Raw genomic sequence first — 24,198 nt, forward strand, 5'->3', positions numbered from 1 at the left:
AAAAAGGACAGCCTGGAACAACTAACCCTCGCCACCGGACGGTCCTTGCAGCATAGATGGCCCAGACCAGCTCACTCTTCCTTCCCACTGAGGGGAAGTGAGTAGAAAACTAAAGGGGGGGGGGGGGGTCTGGATGATGATGAAGGCCGCAGTGGTCTTCAACCTGCGGACCTCCAGAGGTTTCAAAACTACAACTCCCAGCATGCCCGGACAGCCGAGGCCCCTAATTTCACCCCAAAAACCCAGGAAAAGTTAATGACTCGACTATAAGCCTAGGGTGGGAAATACATCATATACGATGATGTATTTCCCACCCTAGGCTTATAGTCGAGTCATTTACTTTTCCTGGGTTTTTGGGGTGAAATTAGGGGCCTCGGCTTATATTCGGGTCGGCTTATACTCGAGTATATACAGTAGTTGTTATACTGTCTCTTATTGTTTAAATAAACCTACTATAAAAATTATAAACTGATAATTTTTTTATCAGTGGGCAAACAAACAAAAGCGTCCAGGGTGTTGAGCTATGGATATGAGTGAAGACTGCAGCTCTTCATATCTTTCTTGTGAATACTTTGTATGTTGTGCAATTTGAAAAAAGAATGCATAAAGAATATTGCAACAAAGCTAGATGACTTCAGATCTGTGTGTTGCCTTCTACAAAGTATCTCCATTGTTGTCTGCACTAATTGGCAGAAAACACCTTGTCCATACCCCCTAGAACTATAACGTTAAATGATCTGAAGGAGAGCTTGGTGAAGCTCTTGTATATAGGGGACATTATTCAGTGTTATTGCGTCTAAAGGGCAGGGTAAGCAAAGACCATATACAGTGGTCCCTCAACATACGATGGTAATTTGTTCCAAACGAGCCATCGTTTGTCGAATCCATCGTATGTTGAGGGATTCGTGCAATGTAAAGTATAGGAAGCTGTACTCACCTGTCCCCGCCGCTCCTGATGGTGACCCCGGGCCTCCGCTGGGCTCTCCTGGTCTTCTCCGGTCCTCTGCTGGGCTCTCCTGGTCTTCTCCGGTCCTCTGCTGTCTTCCTCAAGGACTTACTGGGCCTGTGTAGCGACGTCATTACGCCGCTGCGTACGCCGTTCCTATTGGATGACGGGACGGTGTGCGCAACAGCGTATTGACGTCACCGGAGAGGGCCGAGAAGACACCGGAGGACCAGCGCTGAACCCGAAAGGGCACCCCGGAGTATCGTGGAGGGGTAAGTAATACTCACCGCACCACACGGGGTACATTAAGCTGCTATCCGGCAGCAGCTTAAGCATTTTGCGCTGCCGGATAGCACTTAATGCGATGGCCCCGACATAAAAAAGTATCGTATGTCGATTTGATCATATGTCAGTGCCATCGCATGCCGGGGGGGGTCACTGTACAGGAACCTGTACATATTAAAGGGAATCTGTTAACGGTAATTCATGTTTCAAACTGCTGACGCTGTTAAAGGGGTATTCCAGGAAAACACTATTATTGTTATTATTATTTTTTATATCAACTGGCTCCAGAAAGTTAAATAGATTTTTAAATTACTTCTATAAAAAAAATCTTAATCCTTCCAATAATTATCAGCTGCTGAAGTTGAGTTGTTCTTTTCTGTCTGGCAACAGTGCTCTCTGCTGACATCTCTGCTTGTCTTGGGAACTGCACAGAGTAGAAAAGGTTTGCTATGGGGATTTGCTTCTACTCTGGACAGTTCCTGAGACAGATGTCATCAGAGAGCACTTAGACAGAAAAGAACAACTCAACTTCAGCAGCTCATAAGTACTGAAAGGATTAAGATTTTTTTATAGAAGTAATTTACAAATCTGTTTAACTTTTTGGAACCAGTTGAGATATATATATAAAGTTTTTTTCCTGGATAACCCCTTTATGGTGAGACACACAATGGGGGAGATTTATCAAAACCTGTCCAGAGCAAAAGTTGCTGAGTTGCCCATAGCAACCAATCAGACCGCTTCTTTCGTTTTTTAAAAAGACCTCTGAAAAATGAAAGAAGTGATCTGATTGGTTGCTATGGGTAACTCAGCAACTTTTCCTGAGCAACTTTTCTGAGAAGTACAGAAAAACTTTCATATGTTTTTCTGTACTTCTAAAACACAGAAAAATGCTTTTACTCTCTGGTGCTACAGTATGTAACTGTAGGGGGTGGTCAAAGTGAAACAGGTGTTTACAAGTCCGTTAAAGGGGTACTGTTCCCCTAGATATCTTATCCAAAATATAGAGGATAAGATGTCTGATCATTGGGGTCTGGCTGCTGGGACCCCCCGTGATCTCTGTGCAGTCACGGGTGGCAGTGGTCATGACTTCATGCCCCCTCCATTCATGTCTATGATCAGACATCTTCTCACTTATCCTTCAGATAGGAGATCAGATGTATAGGGGAGGAGTACCCCTTTAAGTTCTGTTCCTGAACTGTGTATGCAAGTTGTGCACATGTGCGAGATTTGGCAACAGGGCTTGGCTTCCAGCTAAAGCAAAGTTTTTTAATCCAGTACTGGTAAAATATTATCCATTAGATGTAAGTCTTCTCATGTGTTAAATAATGTAAACACATATCACATAAGCGCTCTTCAGTGTACAGCGCCTAAATAACCATAGTGGGGAAACCATAAGCGCATATACTTTTAAACTGCTGAAAAAACATAAAATAATCCAACTTTATTTTCACAAAAAATTTAATAAAAATGTAAAAAAAAAATATGCATCAACTATAGAGTAAATTATAATAAAAGTTATATGTATATTACAATATATAAAACTTATGTAATAAACATTGATAATAATGATGATTCTCTTAGTTTTAGTGCTTTTTTCTCAGGTTGAAAGGACTTGACAAGATTCAAAACTCTTAAAACTTCAAAACACAAGTAGGTACAGTATATACTATACAAGTACTAGCCAGTGCGAGAACTGTATAATTTAAATATTTACAAAATGTACACCTTTAAGTAGTATAAAAGCCCTAATATGTACCCTATAACAGATGCATATTCACACATGATTGACTGTACACTTTTTTATATCGAAATATAAAACTTAATTTATATATACAAAATGGCTTATATTGCTTAACACACTTGAGATTTGTGTAAATATTCCAATATTCTTTTCTTTCCAATTTATATTATAGTAACTTTTTCAAAGAATCATGCATAGGACCAGGCCTGTATCTTCTATAGACCTACATATGCCAGGTGCTTAGTAGAGATGAGCGAACTTACAGTAAATTTGATTTGTCACGAACTTCTCGGCTCGGCAGTTGATGACTTTTCCTGCATAAATTAGTTCAGCTTTCAGGTGCTTCGGTGGGCTGGAAAAGGTGGATACAGTCCTAGGAGACTCTTTCCTAGGAATTTATCCACCTTTTCCAGCCCACCGGAGAACCTGAAGGCTGAACTAATTTATGCAGGATAAGTCATCAACTGCCGAGCCGAGAAGTTCGTGACGAATCGAATTTACTGTAAGTTCGCTCATCTCTAGTGCTTAGAATGGGAGAAGACAGGAGGTGACAGGATAACCTAGTGATCACATTTTTTAAGTTTATTTAGGCTGTGTTCACATGTTGCATTGCAGTACTGTCAAAGAACTGCAGCATTTTTACCATTATGATGCAGAACTACCACAGCACTGCAATGGAGCAGCTCAGGAAGTAAGGGCAGTAGGTAGTTAAAGGGGTATTCCAGAAAAAAACTTTTTTTTATATCAACTGGCTCCAGAAAGTTAAAACGATTTTTAAATTACTTCTATAAAAAAAATCTCAATCTTCAATAATTATCAGCTGCTGAAGTTGAGTTGTTTTCTGTCTGGCAACAGTGCTCTCTGCTGACATCTCTGCTTGTCAAGGGAACTGCACAGAGTAGAAGAGGTTTGCTATGGGGATTTGCTTCTAAACTGGACAGTTCCCGAGACACGTGTTATCAGAGAGCACTTAGACAAAAAAGAACAACTCAACTTCAACAGCTCATAAGTACTGAAAGAATTAATATTTTTTAATAGAAGTAATTTACAAATCTGTTTAACTTTCTGCCACCAGTTGATTTAAAAGAAAAAAGGTTTTCACTGGAGTACCCCTTTAAGTATTTGCATGTATGTAAAACTATTTGTGTATTTATTGTGTGAATGTTAAGGCTACCTCATGCAATTACTGTTTGTGACGATATTATATGGGTACTAGTTAACAATATTATTAAGACATAGCGTAGTCTTATTTTTCCTCTCCTCTATTTTTGGGTACTGTATGGCAATATTATTTGGGCACCATATGACAACATTGTTTCTGTACTGGATGAGAAGCATAGTAAAATATTTTGCTATTTATATCTGGAACACAACTTCAAAGTCCGACAGCAGGGTTCAGTGGACAATGTGATTGTGCATTGAAAGGCATTTATCAACTTAGGCTCAGTTCACATGATGTTTGACTCTTCCATCGGAATTATACAAAGGTATTGCAAAGATTTCCTGACCTATACCGCTGGTGCAAGGCTCTGTGCAGACTGGCCTACATGTGACATTTAAAAAAAATATATATCAGCCCAGCAGGTGCCAAAATACACTTTTATAGCATCCATCAGATCTTACACTTAACATATGCCATAAAAATTATGTGAACATAGCCTTATATTTAAAAAAAAAAATATTCTGCTTGGTTATTTTAAAGAGGCCTGTGACCTCTCCTGACCTATCCAAAGGATAGGGGATAAGATGTCTGATTGTGGGGTCCCACGGCTGGGGACCCCCGCTAGCTCGCATGCAGCACCCACCACCTGTGGGAGCTACACGCAGCGCTGCAGCCTCCGAGTCTGCCAGGTCACAACTATCCTTTGGATATGGGATAAGATGTCTTAGGGCTGGAGTACCCCTTTAAATAACAATTTAGAAACACATAAATATTATTTATAGCTGTGTGTTCCTCTGCAATTATAACTAGAACTACAGTAACCCCCGACCTGCGATGGCCCCGACATATGATAAAATCGACATACAATGGCCTCTCAGAGGCCATCACATGTCGATGTCAGCATTGACATACGATACTTTTATATGTCGGGGCCATCGCATTAACTGCTATCCGACAGCGCAAAACGCTTAAGCTGCTGTCAGATAGCAGTTTAAGCATCCCGGGCAGGTTTGCCTACCTATCCCCGTTGCTCCGGGTCCACTTCGCGATCCTTCGGCGTCTTCCGCATCTTCTCCAGGGTCCGGGCCTCGCTTTCCGGCGTCGTTATTACGTCACTACGCATGCCGCGCCGGCGCAGCAGCGTAATAATGTCACCAGAAAGCGAGGCCCGGACCCTGCAGAAGATGCGGAAGAAGCCGGAGGATCGCGTAGAAGACACCGGAGCAGCAGGACAGCATCGGGAGCCCCTAGGACAGCATCAGGAGCGGTGAGGACCTGGTCCGGAGTGGCAGGGACAGGTGAGTACAGCTTCCTATACTTTACATTGCACGGATCCCTCAACATACGATGGATTCGACAAACGATGGGTCGTTTGGAACGAATTACCATCGTATGTTGAGGGACCACTGTATATGACTAAATAGCCAATTGGGATTTACCAGCACCTACCATGTCCTGTTTGATTGGGTGTCAGACAGTGTAGGGACATGCCCCTAGCTGGTAACACCCAGTTGGCTATTTACTAATGGCTAATACTAATGAATGGCACAACACAGAGGTATAAGAAAAGATGTTTTAGAATTGTGATACAAGTGCTTACTAAAACAGGCAGGCCAGGAGAGGCCACGGGTGCTCTTTAGAAAGCCCAAATATGTATTTAACTCTTTGGATAATCTGAAATATAGGGTTCACAATGATTTTATATGGTCACTAGAATCCATTCAGATCACTTCTTTCATGATTTAACTTGATTTACTTTTGTGGGTAACAACTCCACTCCATGGGAGAGATTTAGGAAAAGCTGTTTAGGTAAAGAGTGGTGCAGTTGCCCATAGCAACCAGATTGTTGCTTTCATATTTAAAGAAGTGATCTGATTGTTTGCTATGGGCAACTGCACCACTCTTCCTTTATACAGATACAGTAAATCTCCCCACATGTATGTATCAGTTTTCCTAAATCAATCTCAAAGTATATTCCAAGTGCCTATAGTATGCTGGTTTTTACACTATTTTAGGCCACAGACTCACAATTCAATTTTAATAGCATTTTTAGTCATTTTATAACCCTGGGCTTCACAGAAGGGGTATACACAATTTAAAACATAGCATTTAATGAGTACCAGTTAAAATACATGAAGATGCCCCACTGACAGTACAGTAACAATAACGTGAAACCAAAATACAAGAGACAATATCAAGGACCAGAGTGCATGGTTCCTGGTGTGACTCAGGGATGTAGGAATGTCTGGGTAAATAGGCCGTGTATAGGGAGAACCCTAATATACCCTATCAGGGGAGATGTTGTGAGGACTACCCCTGCTCCCACAGGGACCGTCAGAGCACTCGTCCTAATAAGGACGACCCCTGCCCCGATCTATCCCTTTGTCAATCCCTCTACTAAATGCATATAATGCAACCTGAAAACAGCCCTACGCGTTTCCCCCACGCGTGGTGGGTTCCTCAGGGGCAAAGGTATAATGCAAAGATATGGTAGATGCAAATAATGGTAAATAATGCACAGATATAGTAGATGCAAATAATGGCAAAACAACAGCACAACAGGTTGCAGTGAGGCAATGAAAATGACCACTAACCTGCAAACCTGTAGTGCACAAATCAAAAAAGTCACAGTAATGAACGCCCCTTTAACCTCCAAAAACCGCAAATACTTAGATGCATATAATGAGCAGTAGGAGGAAGGCAAAGCAATGGTGGGCAGTTCCAAATTAGCCTTGGCAGAGCCCTGCCTCAGGCTACTAAGACTCACCTGACCTTTCCCGCAGTGGCGGATGGCATGAGTGTACGCTCTGCATTGGCAGAGTGTCCGGTCCCGATTTCAGTTTGACACTGAAATCGGGACCGGACACCCTGCCACTGCAGAGCGTACACTCACGCCATCCGCCACTGCGGGAGAGGTCACGTGAGTCTTAGTAGCCTGAGGCAGGGCTCTGCCCAGGCTAATTTTGAACTGCCCACCATTGCTTTGACCTCCGCCTACTGCTCATTACATGCATCTAAGTATTTGTGGTTTTTGGGGGTTATTACTGTGACTTTTTTGATTTGTGCACTACAGGTTTGCAGGTTAGTGGTCATTTTCATCGCATCACTGTTGTGCTGTTGTTTTGCCATTATTTGCATCTACTATATCTGTGCATTATTTACCATTATTTGCATCTACCATATCTTTGCATTATACCTTTGCCCCTGAGGAACCCACCACACGTGGGGGAAACGCGTAGGGCTGTTTTCAGGTTGCATTATATGCATTTAGTAGAGGGATTGACAAAGGGATAGATCGGGGCAGGGGTCGTCCTTATTAGGATGAGTGCTTCGACGGTCCCTGTGGGAGCAGGGGTAGTCCTCACAACATCTCCCCTGATAGGGTATATTAGGGTCCTCCCTATACACAGCCTATTTACTCAGACATCCCTACATCCCTGAGTCACACCAGGAACCATGCACTCTGATCCTTGATATTGTCTCTTGTATTTTGGTTTCACGTTATTGTTACTGTACTGTCAGTGGGGCATTTTTATGTATTTTAACTGGTACTCATTAAATGCTATGTTTTAAATTGTGTATACCCCTTCTGTGAAGCCTAGTCTAATTGGGTATCACATTTCAGCTGCCTCGCAGCCATTCTATATTTTTTCTGTGATATTATTTTATAATCCTGACAGCTTGTATTCAACAAGTGTTTCCCAATGTTAAGAGTAGTGGGCACTATTCAGATCACAATGCCAATGGTATGGACATGCCTCAGTCCGATCCCATAGCAATCCAACCTACACCAGCATCACTAGTGACTTTTTTGACATAGATGACCAAATAAATAAGAATCTATTTGGTCAGACCAAATTTGTTAAAACTATTTCAATCTGTACCTTCACTTACAAGTGTGAACATCTGTCATGCTTTCACAACGTCTACATCGCACATAGCAGCACCACACAAATTTACACTCGCATCTTTCCACATGCCTTACTACATGTGTGTTATACCCTCTCCCACAGCAGAGCAGGTTACAGCCATCTGGTCCCTCTGAGGTACGGTTACACTCTCGACCATGGGTCCCAGATACTCCAAGTTTTTGATCTTCTACACAATAATTGGGAGATCTGTTGGTGTAAACAAGCTCATCTTTTTTGATAGGTATCTTATGATGGTTCTTCTCCTTCCTGCGGACTTTTCTTTTCGTCCTTTCTGATATCTGGATGCTGTTTTCATATTTGTCCTTTAGGTAACTTCCAATCTTTTCAAATGAAGACATAGATTTCCAACATGTTTTCACAGCACAGGAACCAGAGACTCCATGACATCGACAGTCAACTGTCATCAATTTAGCCACTGCCTAATGGAATAGACCCATAATCATCAGATCATCACAATCTGTTCAAGCTCTATGACGTGAGAACAATACATTTTCCACTGGTAAAATTCCCAATCTATAGTACTGACTAGAGGACATCTGTGCTGATGTAATGTGCTGTATATTTGACTCCTGTACTGAACTAGTCATAGTGTAAGGGCTTATTCACACTATGGAATATCTCCATATCTCTATAAATAGCAAAGCATCTTCAATGTCCATTCTTTTGGTGGAATTTGGGGTCTGAAATTTCGTAGTGTGAATGATGCAGCAGAATACCATGGAACACAGTGAGATGCTGCACCGTATTTTCTGCTACTGAAATATGTATTATAAAGAGCCTTAAAGGACATAGGGCACAATAAATTATGTATGTAGATACATATACACTGCTCAAAAAATAAAGGCAACACTTAAACAACACAACGTAATTCCAAGTCAATCACACTTCTGTGAAATCACACTGTCCACTCAGGAAGCAACACTGATTGACAATCAATTTCACATGATGTTGTGCAAATGGAACAGACAACAGGTGGAAATTATAGGCAATTAGGAAGACAAAGGAGTGGTTCTTCAGGTGGTGACCACAGACTACTTCTCGGTTACTATGCTTCCTGGCTGATGCTTTGGTCACTTTTGAATGCTGGTGATGCTTTTACTCTAGTGGTAGCATGAAACAGAGTCTACAACCCACACAAGTGGTTCAGGTAGTGCAGCTCATAGAGGATGGCACAGCAATGCGAGCTGTAGCAAGAAGGTTTGCTGTGTCTGTCAGCGTAGTGTCCAGAGCATGGAGACCCTACCAGAAGACAGGCCATCAGGAGATGTGGAGGAGGCCGTAGGAGGGCAACAAGCCAGCAGCAGGACCACTACCTCCACCTTTGTGCAAGGAGGAGCACTGCCAGAGCCCTGCAAAATCACCACCAGCAGGCCACAAATATGCATGTGTCCATTCAAACGGTCAGAAACAGACTCCATGAGGGTGGTTTGAGGGCCCGACATCCACAGGTGGGGGTTGTGCTTACAGCCAAACACTGTACAGGAAGTTTGGCATTTGCCAGAGAACACAAAGATTGGCAAATTCGCCACTGGCACCTGTGCTCTTCACAGATGAAAGCAGGTTCATACTGAGCACACGTGACATACATGACAGAGTCTGGAGACGCAGTGGAGCACGTTCTGCTGCCTGCAACATCCTCCAGCATGACAAGTTTGGAGGTGGGTCAGTAATGGTGTGGGGTGGCATTTGTTTGGGGGGCCACACAGCCCTCCATGTGCCTGCCAGAGGTAGCCTGACTGCCATTAGGTACCGAGATGAGATCCTCAGACACTTTGTGAGGCCATATGCTGATGCGGTTGGCCCTGGGTTCCTCCTAATGCAAGACACTGCTAGACCTCATGTGGCTGGAGTGTGTCAGCAGTTCCTGCAAGAGGAAGGCATTGATGCTATGGACTTGCCTGCCTGTTCCCCAGACCTGAATCCAATTGAGCATATCTGGGACATCATGTCTCACTCCATCCACCAACAGACTGTCCAGGAGTTGGCGGATGCTTTAGTCCAGGTCTAAGAGGACATCCCTCAGGAGACCATCCGCCACCTAATCAGGAGCATGCCCAGGCATTGTAGGGAGGTCATATGGGCACGTGGAGGCCCACACCCTACTGAGTCTCATTTTGACTTGTTTTAAGGACATTACATCAAATTTGGATCAGCCCGTAGTGTGGTTTTCCACTTTGATTTTGAGTGTGACTCTATATCCAGACCTCCATGGGTTGATAAATTTGATTTTAAATTGATCATTTTGGTGTGATTTTGTTGTCAGCACATTTAACTATGTAAAGACAAAAGTATTTCATATGATTAGTTCATTCATTCAGATCTAGGATGTGTTATCTTTAGTGTTCCCTTTATTTTTTTTGAGCAGTGTATATTCGCAAATACTTTATATCACTTATTTTGTACATTTGCTGAGTTATATCAGCGGGCAGTGAACAGCTACTGTTTTGAAGGCTGTTTACATTATATGGGCACTGTTAAGCTGTTAGTGTGACAGACTTGCAGGATTTCCTTTACAGCTTTAGGCTATAATACAGGCATTTAAAAGGTAATCCAGTATCTAAAAACGTATCCCCTAGGGGATAAGTGTCAGATCATGGAGGGTCCGATCGCTGGGACCCCCCATGATCTCCCTCCCAGCGCCATGGCTCTATGCATGAATGGAGTGTGTAGAGAAATACATGGAGGGGGCATGTCGGCCATCGCTTAATGCATTGGTCGACAAGACTCCATTCATCAAGATAGCGGGGTACTGTACGGGACCCCCTGTGATAAGGGATGAGTTTTTAGATACTGGATAACCCCTTTAACTCTGGAATGGTACAAAATGAGCGATACAGAATTATTGCAATGTTAAATAAAATATCCAGTGGACAAAAAGTCATCCCCTATCTGCTCTGCTGCTCTGATGACGTTCGGACCCAGAACGTCAGCTGGTCAGAACACGCCCCCTCCATTTATTTCTATGGGAGAGACGGAGACCCGCTAATGCTGCGTCTCCACCTCTCCCATATAGATGAATGAGGGAACGTTACGACCAGCTTCCTGCTGGGTATGAGATGCTCTAGTGAAGCAGAGCCAGGGCCCCATATGGGAGATCACAGGGGGTCAAACACCCCCCGATCAGCTACTTATCCCCTATCCTGCGGAGGATATGTTTTTATCAACTTTAATCAACTTGATATAAAAACATTTACATCCTTGTATTAAAAAGGAACTTGTCTCTAGGTTTAAGCTGTCCTATCTGTCCTGTCTGAGGATTGACAGCTGTCTATCTAATGCATACCTATAATGGGGAGAGGTACCTCTCTGCACTTCTGTATATCATTTAGGGTAGGGTCACACATGCTATATTTTGCTGCATATTTGCTGCTGTGTATTTTCCTACCCATTGAAGTAATCTGATTTTGTTACCCGTTGACTTCATTGGGTAGGAAAATACTAAACATACCAGAGGAATGGCTGTAATACATAATATGTAATACGTTGTTGTAATTAGTGTCTCAGTCACTAGTTTTTGCTGTCCTCAGGTAGGGCAGCAAACACCTAGTGATAAAGTCTGTAAAATGGTGTTCAAAGGAGGAAGATTGCTTCAAAGGAGGAAGATTGCTGTTTTCCGGTTTTAAGATGTTACTGAATCAGTCGGTGCTGGGACCGCGCTGACATTTCTGTCCCCACAGTCAGCAATGTCTGCGAAGGGGATTCTGCCTAAAGAAGAACAAGACCATGCCCTTTGCTGAAATTCCATAGTGTGCACTGTGCAGCAGATTCCCATTGACAGCAAATTACATTGTGTGAACCTAGCCCTTTTCTAGTCTGTTTCTTTTTTGTCTTTTTTTTTAACAGGAAGACCAAAAAGGGAAAAAAGTTTATGGTCAGCATATATAAGGGCATTTAAGCAAGTGCAGGGCATGATAGTCATCTTCCTAAGGTTTCCTATCGTGTTCCCTGCAGGAAAAGAGCAATGTAAATCCCCCCAAAAATACTTTTAATCCAGTGCTCAGGGTATGCTAATGAATACTAAGTATCCATCGTGACATAGAGAAAGGCGGCACTAGTCACGGCTCTCTCCCTGTAATCGTGCTCTGCAGGCTTTACGGCAGCGAGTGATGTGGAAGCCTCTTTGCCTGTCAATCATGTCTGCAGAGCACTTTCTAGTTTGTTAGATCTACATACAATGATTTTAGGAACATAATGACCTGCAATGAAGTCAGTCTCAACATCATGGTTTTATAGTGGGATTTCCACATACATTGGGATTGATAATCTACTCACCATCCTTCCAGCTTCATTATTGTGCAAGTGCATTGCATTAAGAATATCTGACTCTTTTCCAGTTGAGTTTTTATAAGGGGCATCAAGGAATTTCCTGCTGAACCACATTCCGTACTGAAGGTTATCCGAGCATCCTCCCCAGTGCCATCCTTCACTGGCTGAGCCACCATTTTGAAGGCTTGTGTCGCAGGAACATTCAGTCATATTTCCGGCACTGCACGATCTGGTTATAGAGTGCACAAGACCTGCCGCTGTCACTGCAGATATGAATGCTGTTTCTTTTGTTCCTGAAATTAAAAGTTAAGCAATAAATGGGATGAGCAAGTGAAAACATGGAAAGCCTTATTGATTATCATGTAATGTCCCTTTCACCCTATGGTAATGCTGTCAGGTTCCTTCACAGATTACATGACACCTTGTGAACAGGTTATTGTCAGCGGACCCTTCCAATAAAAAGACATTAGCACAGATTCAGTAAAAATGTCTGAGACAAAAGCTATCTTATTTTCTCACAGCAACCAACCAGAGCTTTTTACCAGAACATTGTGAGAAGTAAAAGCTGAGCTATGATTGACAGCTATGGGCAAATACAAAAATCTGGGCTACTGTCTAGACCAGAAAGCTCTTGTGGACCATTTAATAAGTATAGTTTTGAAATCCATATAAACTTCTGATATACCAGAGAATCTTCTAATACCCTTGTGTGTCAGTCAAACCCTAATTCCAAGCGTGCCCCTTGTAGACATAGATCCACAAGATCCAAAAATCTGCTTCTAGTCAGGAATAGTACATGATATCCCAGTTTTAAATGTTCTAAAACACACTGAAAAGTCAATGAATAATTTTAAGAAAAATCTATACATTTTTTTGTTTCCAGTATTTATTAGGGATAATAATACAATCCAATTCCAATAATTTTGTAGGTGCGGCATGTTAGGAACTTTCCAGACAAATCAATAATAACATGTGAGCAGTTTGGGCAGCAGGTATGCCAAATATCATTCCTACTGGTGATCAGCTTAAGTAACAAAAACGGTGGTGAAGGTACCGTAAGTTTCCAGATTCAAGAGTAACTACCTATTAAAGGGAATGTAACATCAGAAAATGATCCATAGGGTAAATCGAGTTAAACATATTTTCTAAAAATGTTTTGATTGTGTTTATTCAAATTTTATTTTGTGTTATAAAACAATTCTGAAATCTTGCAGTTTTAATTCTGACGACTAAGCAGCAGTGTCCTCCTTATCATCACAGCAAACGGCAACACCATTACATAGGCAGAAGACCATTCACAGTAGCTGAAGCTCAGATCTAAGCCTCCCCCTCCTTGTAGAATGACCTCTGAACAAATCACAGAGCATGCCCAGGAAATGTTTTCATTAATTTCAATAGGGTCTGCTCCAGACTATTGTTGTCTAATGCCAATACATTCACATTAACAGGTGCCACCAACAGCTCCCCATAGTCCTGTGAAAATACAACAGTGTCACTCATATATAGATAACATTATAGGGAACCTGTCATCACTTTCATGCTACCTAACCCACAAGTCTTCAGGGTGGTCCCCCGTGCCTTTTGCCTACCTCACCAGTCTTGATTGATAAACCTCTTCTTGTACCCAAAATGGGAGACATCTATCAGTTAATGTGATGCTTGTGATGTGAGGAGAAATCACTGGGGACTGCACAGATGACTTGTCGTTTGGGCAGCATGAAAGGTTCCCTTTAAGTGTGCGTTCACACTGAGTAATTCAAGAGGAATTTGCTCGAGTAATTCCTCTTGAATTCTCCGCTCCAAATTAATGCACATCTCTTCTGCCCATTGACTTTAATGTTTTTTCCGCTGTCCTGCTGAAATTCTGCTAGTGGAATTCCAACGCTAAATTCCATTCCTATTGAAGAAAGAGCATGTTTATTCTTCAAGCAAAATCCGCTAGCAGAAATCAATAGAAGTCAATGGTAAAAAAAAAATTCCGGCCGACATCGTTTTCGCATGGAATTTGCGCGGAAATGGAGGAAAAACCCTTCACTTCTTTCTCCCCCATTTCCGTGCAAATTTTGCGCACATTTTCGGCGTGAATTCCTCTGGATTTGCTCAGTGTGCGCACATTTTCGGCGTGAATTCCTCTTGATTTGATTCAGTGTGAACGGGCCCAACAGTGCTTCCACTGTATTTCACAGTAAATTCTCTCTCTGCCACCAGTCTTGTGTGGATGGACATTGTGCAGATCTCTTAGAATTTTCACCATAGTCACAATATATTGGTGTTCACCTGCTGAACATCATTAATTGTGGTACAGGACATGATTTATTACAATAACATTGATAACACATGTAACTTTTGAATATATATGTTTCAGCACGTAGGACAGGACTCACCATTTCATTCACATATACCATGAATCTGCCTCAGTAAATCATTTGCACATCTTTCTCTAACCCTGCTCTGTACTGACGAGGAGCAACAGCCCAAAACAGCGCTGTCTGCAGATACTTACCTTCTGGGGAGAATTCTGGCTTAGCCTTAAATCCCAATCAGTTTCTGAGACTTCGTAACTGGAACTAACAGCTGATGTTTAGGGAATGCTACCTGTGAAGGGGGTGTGATAAGCTGCTTTGCATATTCCTTTTGTACAAGTGGAAAAAGTCAAGATGTGACCGGTATGGACAGCTGATATGTATGTCCAGGGATGCCTTGCCATTCTGCCTTGATATACTTTAACCTAAGCTACCTAATATATTTAGATAAAAGTACTATCAATGGGATTTGACTGTAACCACCAATAAAAGAAAACTAACAAGTAAAACACAATGTAGGGTACAATGTGAGAATAAAAGCTTGCACTCACCGCTCCTGTAGACTATTTAATATGGTCAGTCCGTTCCGGCAAGGAGACTTCATTGATGCAGGGTGCTCAGAGGCAACAGCCATTTTCACACAGTAGGTGTGTGCTTCTTCCGGCCTCTAATAGAGGCAGGAAGAAGCTCATACCTACTCTGCAAAAACGGCTGTTTGCCTCTGAGCACCCCGCATCAATGAAGTCTCCTTGCCGGAACGGACTGACCATATTAAATAGTCTACAGGAGCGGTGAGTGCAAGCTTTTATTCTCACATTGCACCTTGCATATTGCTTTAGCTATTTTAAGCTTAGCACCCCGCAGTAGCACTCTTTTTCATTTTACCGGCTGCTGTCCTGTTCGTTGGGATTAGCGTTTTTCCCTGGCTGTATGCATGGATCAGTCTGATTCTGCCCTCTGAATCAGTCTCTGTTGTTGGTGTCAAAACACAATGTAGAATTGCAACAAAATATTTACTGCATCATTTATTTTATAAGCCGCACTAGATAGACCAAAAAATCTTTAAACCTAATACTTGCTACAGAATATCCATATCTATTTTCTAAAAGGATACATTGTGAAAGGACAGGATAGAAATACCTGCTGCTGGTATGTATAGATGATTGTCTAGGTTAAGTAAAGTGAAGCATGCTTCAAATTGGTTTTAGGCATCTAGGTGTTTTCATTCACTGACAACAATCAAATATCTTTAAAATATAAGGGACTGAAATTCTAAATCTGGATAGAAAAAACCTTTACATTGCATAGTAGACTGTATGTCATACATAGTTCAAAATATTGTTTAAAATAATGCCACACTGACACATCGAATACCTGTCAGCTTAAAGGGGTTATCCAGGAAAAAACTTTATATATATATATCAACTGGCTCCAGAAAGTTAAACAGATTTGTAAATTACTTCTATTAAAAAATCTTAATCCTTTCAGTACTTATGAGCTTCTGAAGTTAAGGTTGTTCTTTTCTGTCTAAGTGCTCTCTGATGACCTGTGTCTCGGGAACCACCCAGTTTAAAAGCAAATCCTCATAGCAAACCTCTTCTAAACTGGGCGGTTCCCGAGACACGTGTCATCAGAGAGCACTTAGACAGAAAAGAACAACCTTAACTTCAGAAGCTCATAAGTACTGAAAGGATTAGGATTTTTTAATAGAAGTAATTTACAAATCTGTTTAACTTTCTGGAGCCAGTTGATATATCAAAAAAGTTTTTTCCTGGATAACCCCTTTAAAATGTTTGTGTCATTTCTATAAATATTTGACATGTAGTCCAAGCATAGCCAATGTTTAGATCATACCTGGTATCACTCGTGAGACCCACTCTGATCGTGAACTTAACCGGGTAAATAAAGCGGTAGCACACTTCACTCCCTGGCTGGCCGGTGTACAGACACATTTGTACTGCCAACAGAGCCTATGTCTCCCATTACTACTGTGTATAAATTCAGTCTCTAGGGACCTGGGCATGGACTTTAGGCATAGGTGAATATTTAATAATTTCAACTAAAATAACTAACTTTTTGGGAATAACCTGCAAATGTCACTGTTCCATAGAAACAGCCTTAATCCAATGCCTACAAATTACAATCTGTTTTTGAATGAGCATTTTTGATGTAGATATAAAATATCATACGTTTAAACCTAATAAGTCCAGAAAGTCTAATAAAAGATCATATAAATTCTGCATATGATTTATTTCATTTCTAAATGCTCTCAACCCTCCAGAGTTTTTAGTGTTTGCCTTCTGCTGCAATTAGATCACACTGTGGTTTCCTCCAGCTAAGCTGTATTTTTATTGGAAAAATATACTCTATTTAACCACATGCAGGAGTCCTCTAACAGTTCCCAGGGCAGCCACAGCAGATTAGTGTTGTTTTAACAAATATGAAAGAAAGTGGCTGCGAAGTGATATGTCAGGCCTTTTTCGACCCTTTCCAGTTGATGCGAGGAATTATATTTTTATTCTGTTTACATGGCTTCTTAGGTATGTAAACAGAGAATATGCATGGGTGACAGTTTTCTTTGACTATAAGAGCTAGAATCAGGCGGTTTCTCGAGCTTGAAAAAAGGAGAAATATGGCTTTCCTCTCCTGTAGCTATAACACCTTAACATGATAATAATTCTGACATATACAGTAGTTTGTAAGTGTCAGACACAGTCTATTAAAATGTGTTATTAAGAACTAGAATTATTAGTCTGCAAAGAAAAATGGTTTTCCTTCCCTGATTTTGTACGTTTGTCCACTGACAAAGAAAGGATCAGTCTATAATTTTATTTGTAGGTTTATTTGAACAGAATAACAACTAAAATCCGGAAAAACACATTTTAAATAAGTTATGAATTGATTTGATTTTTACTCAGTAAGATAAGTATCCAGGTTGTCAATGAGCAAGGTTTCTGGGCTTCCATGTGTCTTTTATACAGGTAAGGAGCTGAGATTAGGGATACTCTCTTAAAGGAGAACTCCGGAATAGGAAAATGATCGTCCATACTGCCGGCAGTAAAATAAATAAACAGGTACATACCTTCCTTTGCTCCCCCGGTGCCTCCGGTAACCGGCACCGGCCTCCACCGCGATTCTCTTCCTGGTTGCCGGTGGTTGGTGAGTCATACTGCACTCACCGAATCACCGGCCGCAGCGAAGTCCTGACTGGGCCGGCGATAGGCTGAGCGGCAGTGTGAGAACGCTTCAAGACACACAATTCTTCACTACACCAGCACCTGCTGCCGTGGCTGAAAACGTCACACTGCCTCTCAGCCTATCGCTGGCCGAGTCGGGACTTCGCCGGCCGAGTCGGGAGTGCAGTATGACTCGCCGACCACGGGCAACCAGGAATAGGATCACGGCGGAGGCTGGAGCCGGTTACCGGAGGAGCGAAGGAAGGTATGTACCTGTTTATTTTATTTTTTTACTGCCGGCAGTATGGAGGACAATTTTCCTATTCCGGAGTTCTCCTTTAAGCGGAGTGGTCATAATTTCAGCTTATTACCTGTATAAAATACACCAGTCCACAGTAGTAATAAATCGGATTTTAACCTCTCCCCATGACCAAAGAGATGTCAAAGGATTTCATGGATGAGATTGTAGACCTACACAAAGCTGGAATAGGCTACAAGACCATTGCTTAGCAGCTTAGTGCGAAGTTTACAACAGTTGGTGTGATTATTCGCAAATCGAAGAAACACAAAATAACTGTCAATCTGCCTTGGTTGGGGGCTCCATGTAAGAGCTCACCTTGTGAAGTTTCACTTATCATGAATACAGTGCGGAATGAGAACTACACAGGAGGATCTTGTCAATGATCTAAAGACAGCAATGACCATAGTTACCAAGAAAACAATTGGTAACACAATCTGCCGCGAAGAACTGAACTGCAACGCCTGCAAAGCCTTGTCTGAAGTTTGCCAAGGAATCTCTGAACCATTTAGTTGCAACTAGTTCAAATGTTCATTGATCAGAGTACAGAATACCAGCAGGACAAGGGGGCTGCCTTATTTCACATTATAGTGTTGGAAAAAAAATATAAAGAAAACACCCCCAGCAATCTGCATTATAATGTATATGTCCATTTAGCAGTTATGAGAACTTGTCCATTACTTACTATTTAATATTAGTACCCAGTAACCATACTGATTGTAGAATATATGACTGACTTATAGACAAATAATGAAGTTAGCTATGCCCTGATGAAATCTATGGATGAGATTTTTAGGCAATTTTATGAGGCAATGATAAATATTACCAATAAAAACTCACCACTGCTCATTTCATAGCCAAAGACAGAACGAGCTGATGCCAATGAAGATGACAAGGATGAGAGTGAAAATGATGGACTGGATGTGTACATGGTTGGTGAAAGAGAGCAGTTCCACCTTTCATGTTTGAATTGGTTCCTACACTCCTGAATTCCCAGCCTGGCTCCCTCACGGATGCTGGACAGCAAGTATGGCTTCTTTTTACACATATCCTTTTGCCGTGCATTTAAGGGGAGGTTGGAGCAACCTAATTTCTCAGGAAACCCAAAAGATGTGACACCAAGCCACCTGCAATTAGAAATGTTACATGGTTACATAGATTCACACTTACTCCATGAAATACATTAAAGAATCATTCTTTTTGGATAGTCAGCAGGATAGATTTGGGTGGATGAGTAGTTCCCTGCTATTTTGAACACTGGGGCAATGAGTTTAAATACACCCATGTCTCATATGCCAGGATCTGCTCACATTAATGTACCTGTGTACATGTTGGTGTTAACTGATGATGCTAACAAATACTTGACTTGGGACCTAGCTGAAATGGCAAATTAGATTATACTCTTGTTATGTCCCAGTACGGGATGATGTGGCCTTGTACTGTCCTCCTGCCCTGTCAGGCAGAGTCCCTGCATGTCCCCAGGGCTCCCCTGCAGCATACCCCCATAGTATATATACTGTGGGTTTGCCTCGTTTAATGTACTTTTGCTTTAATGTTTGTACCACATGATTGTTACCCAGAGGGCTCCAGTGACCAGGTGACCCCCAAAGTGACCTATGGGCTCCTTGCACAGCCCCCCTATATAACCAAGGGAGGGACTGCAATCTTTCTCTTCTGCTGTATGCTGAGGTCCAGTGCAGTCAAGTTGTTCTAGTGCCTGTGTCCAGAGCATTGGAGGCCTCAAGCCTAAAGCCCTGCAGCCACAAGTCATCATCAGTAAGTCAAGTCATCTTATTGTCCATCTGTAGTCACCGTGGCCTGCACTAAAGTCAGTCTAACTACTGCAAGTCCCAGCAAGCTTGCAAGGTCCCCCTGTGTCACTGGTCACCTCCCTGGGATATTTGGCTGTACTGCAAAGACTATATCACCTGTGTATCCTCAGTAAAGCTGCTGTTATCCTTAATCTGGCATTGGGGTCTTCATTGCCCCTGCCTAACCCAGGATCAGCTGTATTACCTTTGGGTGGTTAAGGCTAAACCATGCCCTAGCATCACAACAAGAAGGGGTTAATACCTTCTGCCCCTTGGGCCATAACATCTGCCATGCATCTACCTTGCACCTCACACCCCGACACCACAGACTCGACGGGGGATACAGATTGATCATAACTCAGTCATGTCCTAACCTTACCTTTATATGAAGGACTGTCCATAAATAACATCTCATAGTAGCTAATGATATTAGTGTTGACATATTTGGCCTTATTTACTGTGTTTTTTCCTCCCCCTTATTCATTGTGAATTTTTATTTCTTTTTCCCTCATGACTATGTTTATACATGGTGTTTTTAATTTATTTAACCGCTCCGTTAAAAGGGTATGGTGGTGTTTCCCATGCTGCTGTATACATCTGTTGTGGTCATTGTAACCTGTATTTATGTAGTATTTATTGCAGGTTATCCTTGTAGCTGTTACATTGGTTAGTAGTGTTGAGCGGCATAGGCCATATTCGAATTCGCGAATATTCGCGAATATATGGACGAACATTCGTCATATATTCGCGAATATTCGCATATTCGTTATATTCTCATTTTATTTTCGCATATGCGAATATTCACGCATGCGAAAATTAACATATGTGAATATTAACATATGTGAATATTAGCACATGCGAAAATTCGCTTATGCGAAAATTAGCACATGCTAAAATTCGCATATACGAAAATTAGCGCATGCGAAAATTTGCAAATGCGAAAATTAGCATATGCGAATTTTCGCACGCCAGTCTCACACAGTAGTATTACAGCCTTCTTTACACCACACAAGCTGGAAGCAGAGAGGGGTGATCACTGTGATGTGTACTGTGAAGAAAAAAAAAATAAAAAAAATAAAAACGAATATTCGTAATTACGAATATATAGCGCTATATTCGCGAAATTCGCGAATTCGCGAATATGCGATATTCGCGAATAATATTCGAATTGCGAATATTCGCGAGCAACACTATTGGTTAGATGCTGTTTAATGTAATATAGTTGTCAGGTTGCTCATTGACATTTTTACTTATGCCTTGTTAGTACAGTAGTCACCATCTGAGGCCTAGTGGTCTCTCAGTGGCTGATCTTGCATTATATTTATATGCTATTTTGAAGCATTGCTTTCTTTACCTGTGCTAGCTTGTGTATTTTTTGCATATGCTGCCATTGTAGGATCATACATTTTGTCTATCTCAACCACACTGGCCCCTGAGATATACTTTTTATACAGGGATCCCACAGTTTTTCTCCAGTCTGCCACGGTAATGAAGTGTCTCTGAAGTTTTTGTTTTTACATGCTTTTAAGCTTGTATATAACTGATATTTTATGTTTTAATAAAAGGTAATAATTTTTGTCCTACATACACTTTATTTATTTAGATATATTTTTTCTCTGTTCAACATGAAAAATCACAGCCTGGAAAGGCACCAAAAAACTGTGAACAATTTTATAAATCACACGGGTTGTGAAAAAATTGGACAAAACTCCAATAGTACACGAGGCCCAATTTGTCTGTCACTATTAACTACCATGGTTTATATAATAAGCAGTCTGTGATGACTTGTGTATGAACCATAGTAATAAACCAAAGTAAGAAATGTAGTTGCTACAATGCATGCTGAGTGTATTACTGGAATAAAACCCCACTGCTGCCAGCAGTAAGTTATCTGAGCCAGCAAATAACTCAGCTGTCAGAGGGTACAATGTCAAATACTAAGCCGGTTATCTACAATGATATATTCTTTTCTGAAGAGGGAAAAAGGGATATGGCCACATTATTTCCTGAAAACACATGCATTGGTGGGCACCTGTCTGCCCAGATGTAATGGCAGAACACACCTACACATTGGGCAGTCATAGTAAGCGGCCCTCATAGACCGGTATGTCTGGCCTATGGCTAATTTTCTTTGTCGGGCATCTCAAGTGTATGCTTTACCAGTGCTGAGTTGACGACAAAATGCTCAGATGTGACACAGTTGTTAATATACATGTAATAATTCTACAGTCTATTCATGAAGACTCAATACTACAAATGTGTTCTTTGGTAAATAAGATTACAATAACATTAAGAGCAATTGATGTTCCTTTTAGCTTTGCAATGTGGCTTTGTTTGGTTGTGTGCTTTCTATTTTTATACCTGTTGCACTTCTTGTTGGGGTTTGTAACACACTGCTGGGGCACAGCTAAGGAGGAGCTGGCATGACATCTGCCCTGGGTGCAGGAAGCGGGAAAGGGGGCAGAAGTCTCCTCTACATTGACCAGGGCATTTATATACAGGGTAGGGCAGGAAACTGAATCTTTGTCCGAACATATTACTTTAATATGCTGTCTGTTTGTTTGTTTTAGATAGATGGACAAAGGTTAAATATATTTATTGCTACATGTTTTATTGAAGTTTTCAAGTACTCAGCACCATTTTACATATGTTTAGTGTTGAGTGGCATAGGCCATATTCGAATTCGCGATATTTCGCGAATATAGGGATGAATATTCATCATATATTTGCTAATTTCGCATATTTGGAATATTCGCATTTTATTTTCGCATATGCGAAAATTCGCATATACAAAATTGGCATAAGCGAAAATTCGCATATGCGAAAATTCACACGCCAGTCTCACACAATAGTATTAGAGCCTTCTTTACACCACACAAGCTGGAAGCAGAGAGGGATGATCACTGTGATGTGTACTGTGAAAAAAAAATGAATATTCGTAATTACGAATATATAGTGCTATATTTGCGAATATGCGATATTCGCGAATAAAATTCGCATTGCGAATATTCGCGAGCAACACTACATATGTTACCCAGCTGTCAAAATGTATTAATATGAAACCAATATGATGAAATTGCAAAACGTTGTACTCATTGTATAAAGGTCTCTGTCCTCTTTATGGCACTGACCTAGTGACATTGCATTCTTAGCACAGTCTCTCTGGATTCTAACAACTTGTGTTTTCCGCTTTTCAGGCACTTCTGCTGCATTTACCACATCTGTCTTGGTTAAGACTTTTTCAATCCATTCCTGTAACTCCAGCCATAAATTCTAGACAATATATTTTACGGCAATTTATGCAGTTGTGATATAAATGTTACAACTTTATTATATCTATGTACACTAGGTCTGGTTTTACCTATTATAATGCATATGCTATTGTAATACATATAACGACACAATAGGGGAGATTTATCAAACTGTGTGAGAGGAAAACTGGAGAGATTTTTCCACAGTAACCAATCACAGCTCAGCTAACGAGCTGTGGTAAAGTGAAAGCTGAGCTGTGATTGGTTGCTGTGGAAAAATCCCTCCAGTTTTTCTCTCAATATATTTGCTACTATTACTCCTCTCCTGTAAATACCTGAAACAGCCTGCTTCTGTGTTCCTAAAAAAACGTGATATGTAATAACCAATTAAACATAAAAACTTTTATGAACATCTACCAATGTTATCCAGGTATAGTCTAGGTTTGCATTTATACTTCAGTATTTTTCATTATCAGAATAGTGATGTAAGAATGAATGGATAGAGGCCTGGGAGTAAAGTGTAAATCTGAAAATCCACTAAGCCACATGGCACGGGGAAACAAGCTAGGGCTTTCCATCTACATATCCTAAAATTCACAGAGATTCAAAGCTTAATCATTTCCATATCCTTATGTAAGTCAGGTATGACCTATTTACTAATCATTTTATATGATTTAATAAAATGACATAGAAAATGGCAAGGAAACAAAAGATTTCAATTGAACCAGTTGGCCATTTGGAAGAATGGCCAACTAGTATAAAATCTACCTGGATATAAAACACTACTGTATTTTCTATTTTTACATTAAATAATAATAAAAACGCCTTGCTGCTGAAATATCTTTAAAATATCAAAACAGTACTATATTGTTTATTTATAGAACATCTTCATTGGAGAACAGAAAATGTCGTAAACTTTTCCACTACCGGCTATTGTAGAACATGTTTATACTTCATATCTTAATAGACTACAACAACAATAAGTATCATTTTTTTGTAATTTCCTTTTCTAGTTGCATACAAAATA

At 41.0% G+C, this 24,198-nt stretch overlaps 1 protein-coding gene and 2 long non-coding RNA genes across 3 annotated transcripts in view; 2 read left to right on the forward strand and 1 right to left on the reverse strand.

The window, feature by feature from the left end:
* LOC130369089 (uncharacterized) lies at positions 1-8,524 on the forward strand. Its single transcript, XR_008892665.1, has 3 exons — positions 1-97; positions 2,833-2,881; positions 8,375-8,524. It is a non-coding gene; the product is annotated as an uncharacterized LOC130369089 (long non-coding RNA).
* WNT16 (Wnt family member 16) overlaps positions 7,713-24,198 on the reverse strand; it is a 17,854-nt gene continuing 1,368 nt past the window's right edge. The window contains exons 2-4 of the mRNA XM_056573821.1: positions 18,950-19,236; positions 12,339-12,625; positions 7,713-8,485 (exon numbers count right to left, since the gene is read on the reverse strand). Coding sequence (XP_056429796.1) covers positions 8,021-8,485; positions 12,339-12,625; positions 18,950-19,236 — 1,039 coding nt within the window. The 3' untranslated portion in view covers positions 7,713-8,020. The remainder of the gene's footprint in view (positions 8,486-12,338; positions 12,626-18,949; positions 19,237-24,198) is intronic.
* Positions 23,484-24,198, forward strand: part of LOC130369088 (uncharacterized) — a 22,851-nt gene continuing 22,136 nt past the window's right edge. Inside the window, exon 1 of the long non-coding RNA XR_008892664.1 lies at positions 23,484-23,601. This is a non-coding gene — a long non-coding RNA (uncharacterized LOC130369088). The remainder of the gene's footprint in view (positions 23,602-24,198) is intronic.

Source organism: Hyla sarda, chromosome 4 (assembly GCF_029499605.1).
Source record: "Hyla sarda isolate aHylSar1 chromosome 4, aHylSar1.hap1, whole genome shotgun sequence".
Lineage (NCBI taxonomy): Eukaryota > Metazoa > Chordata > Amphibia > Anura > Hylidae > Hyla > Hyla sarda.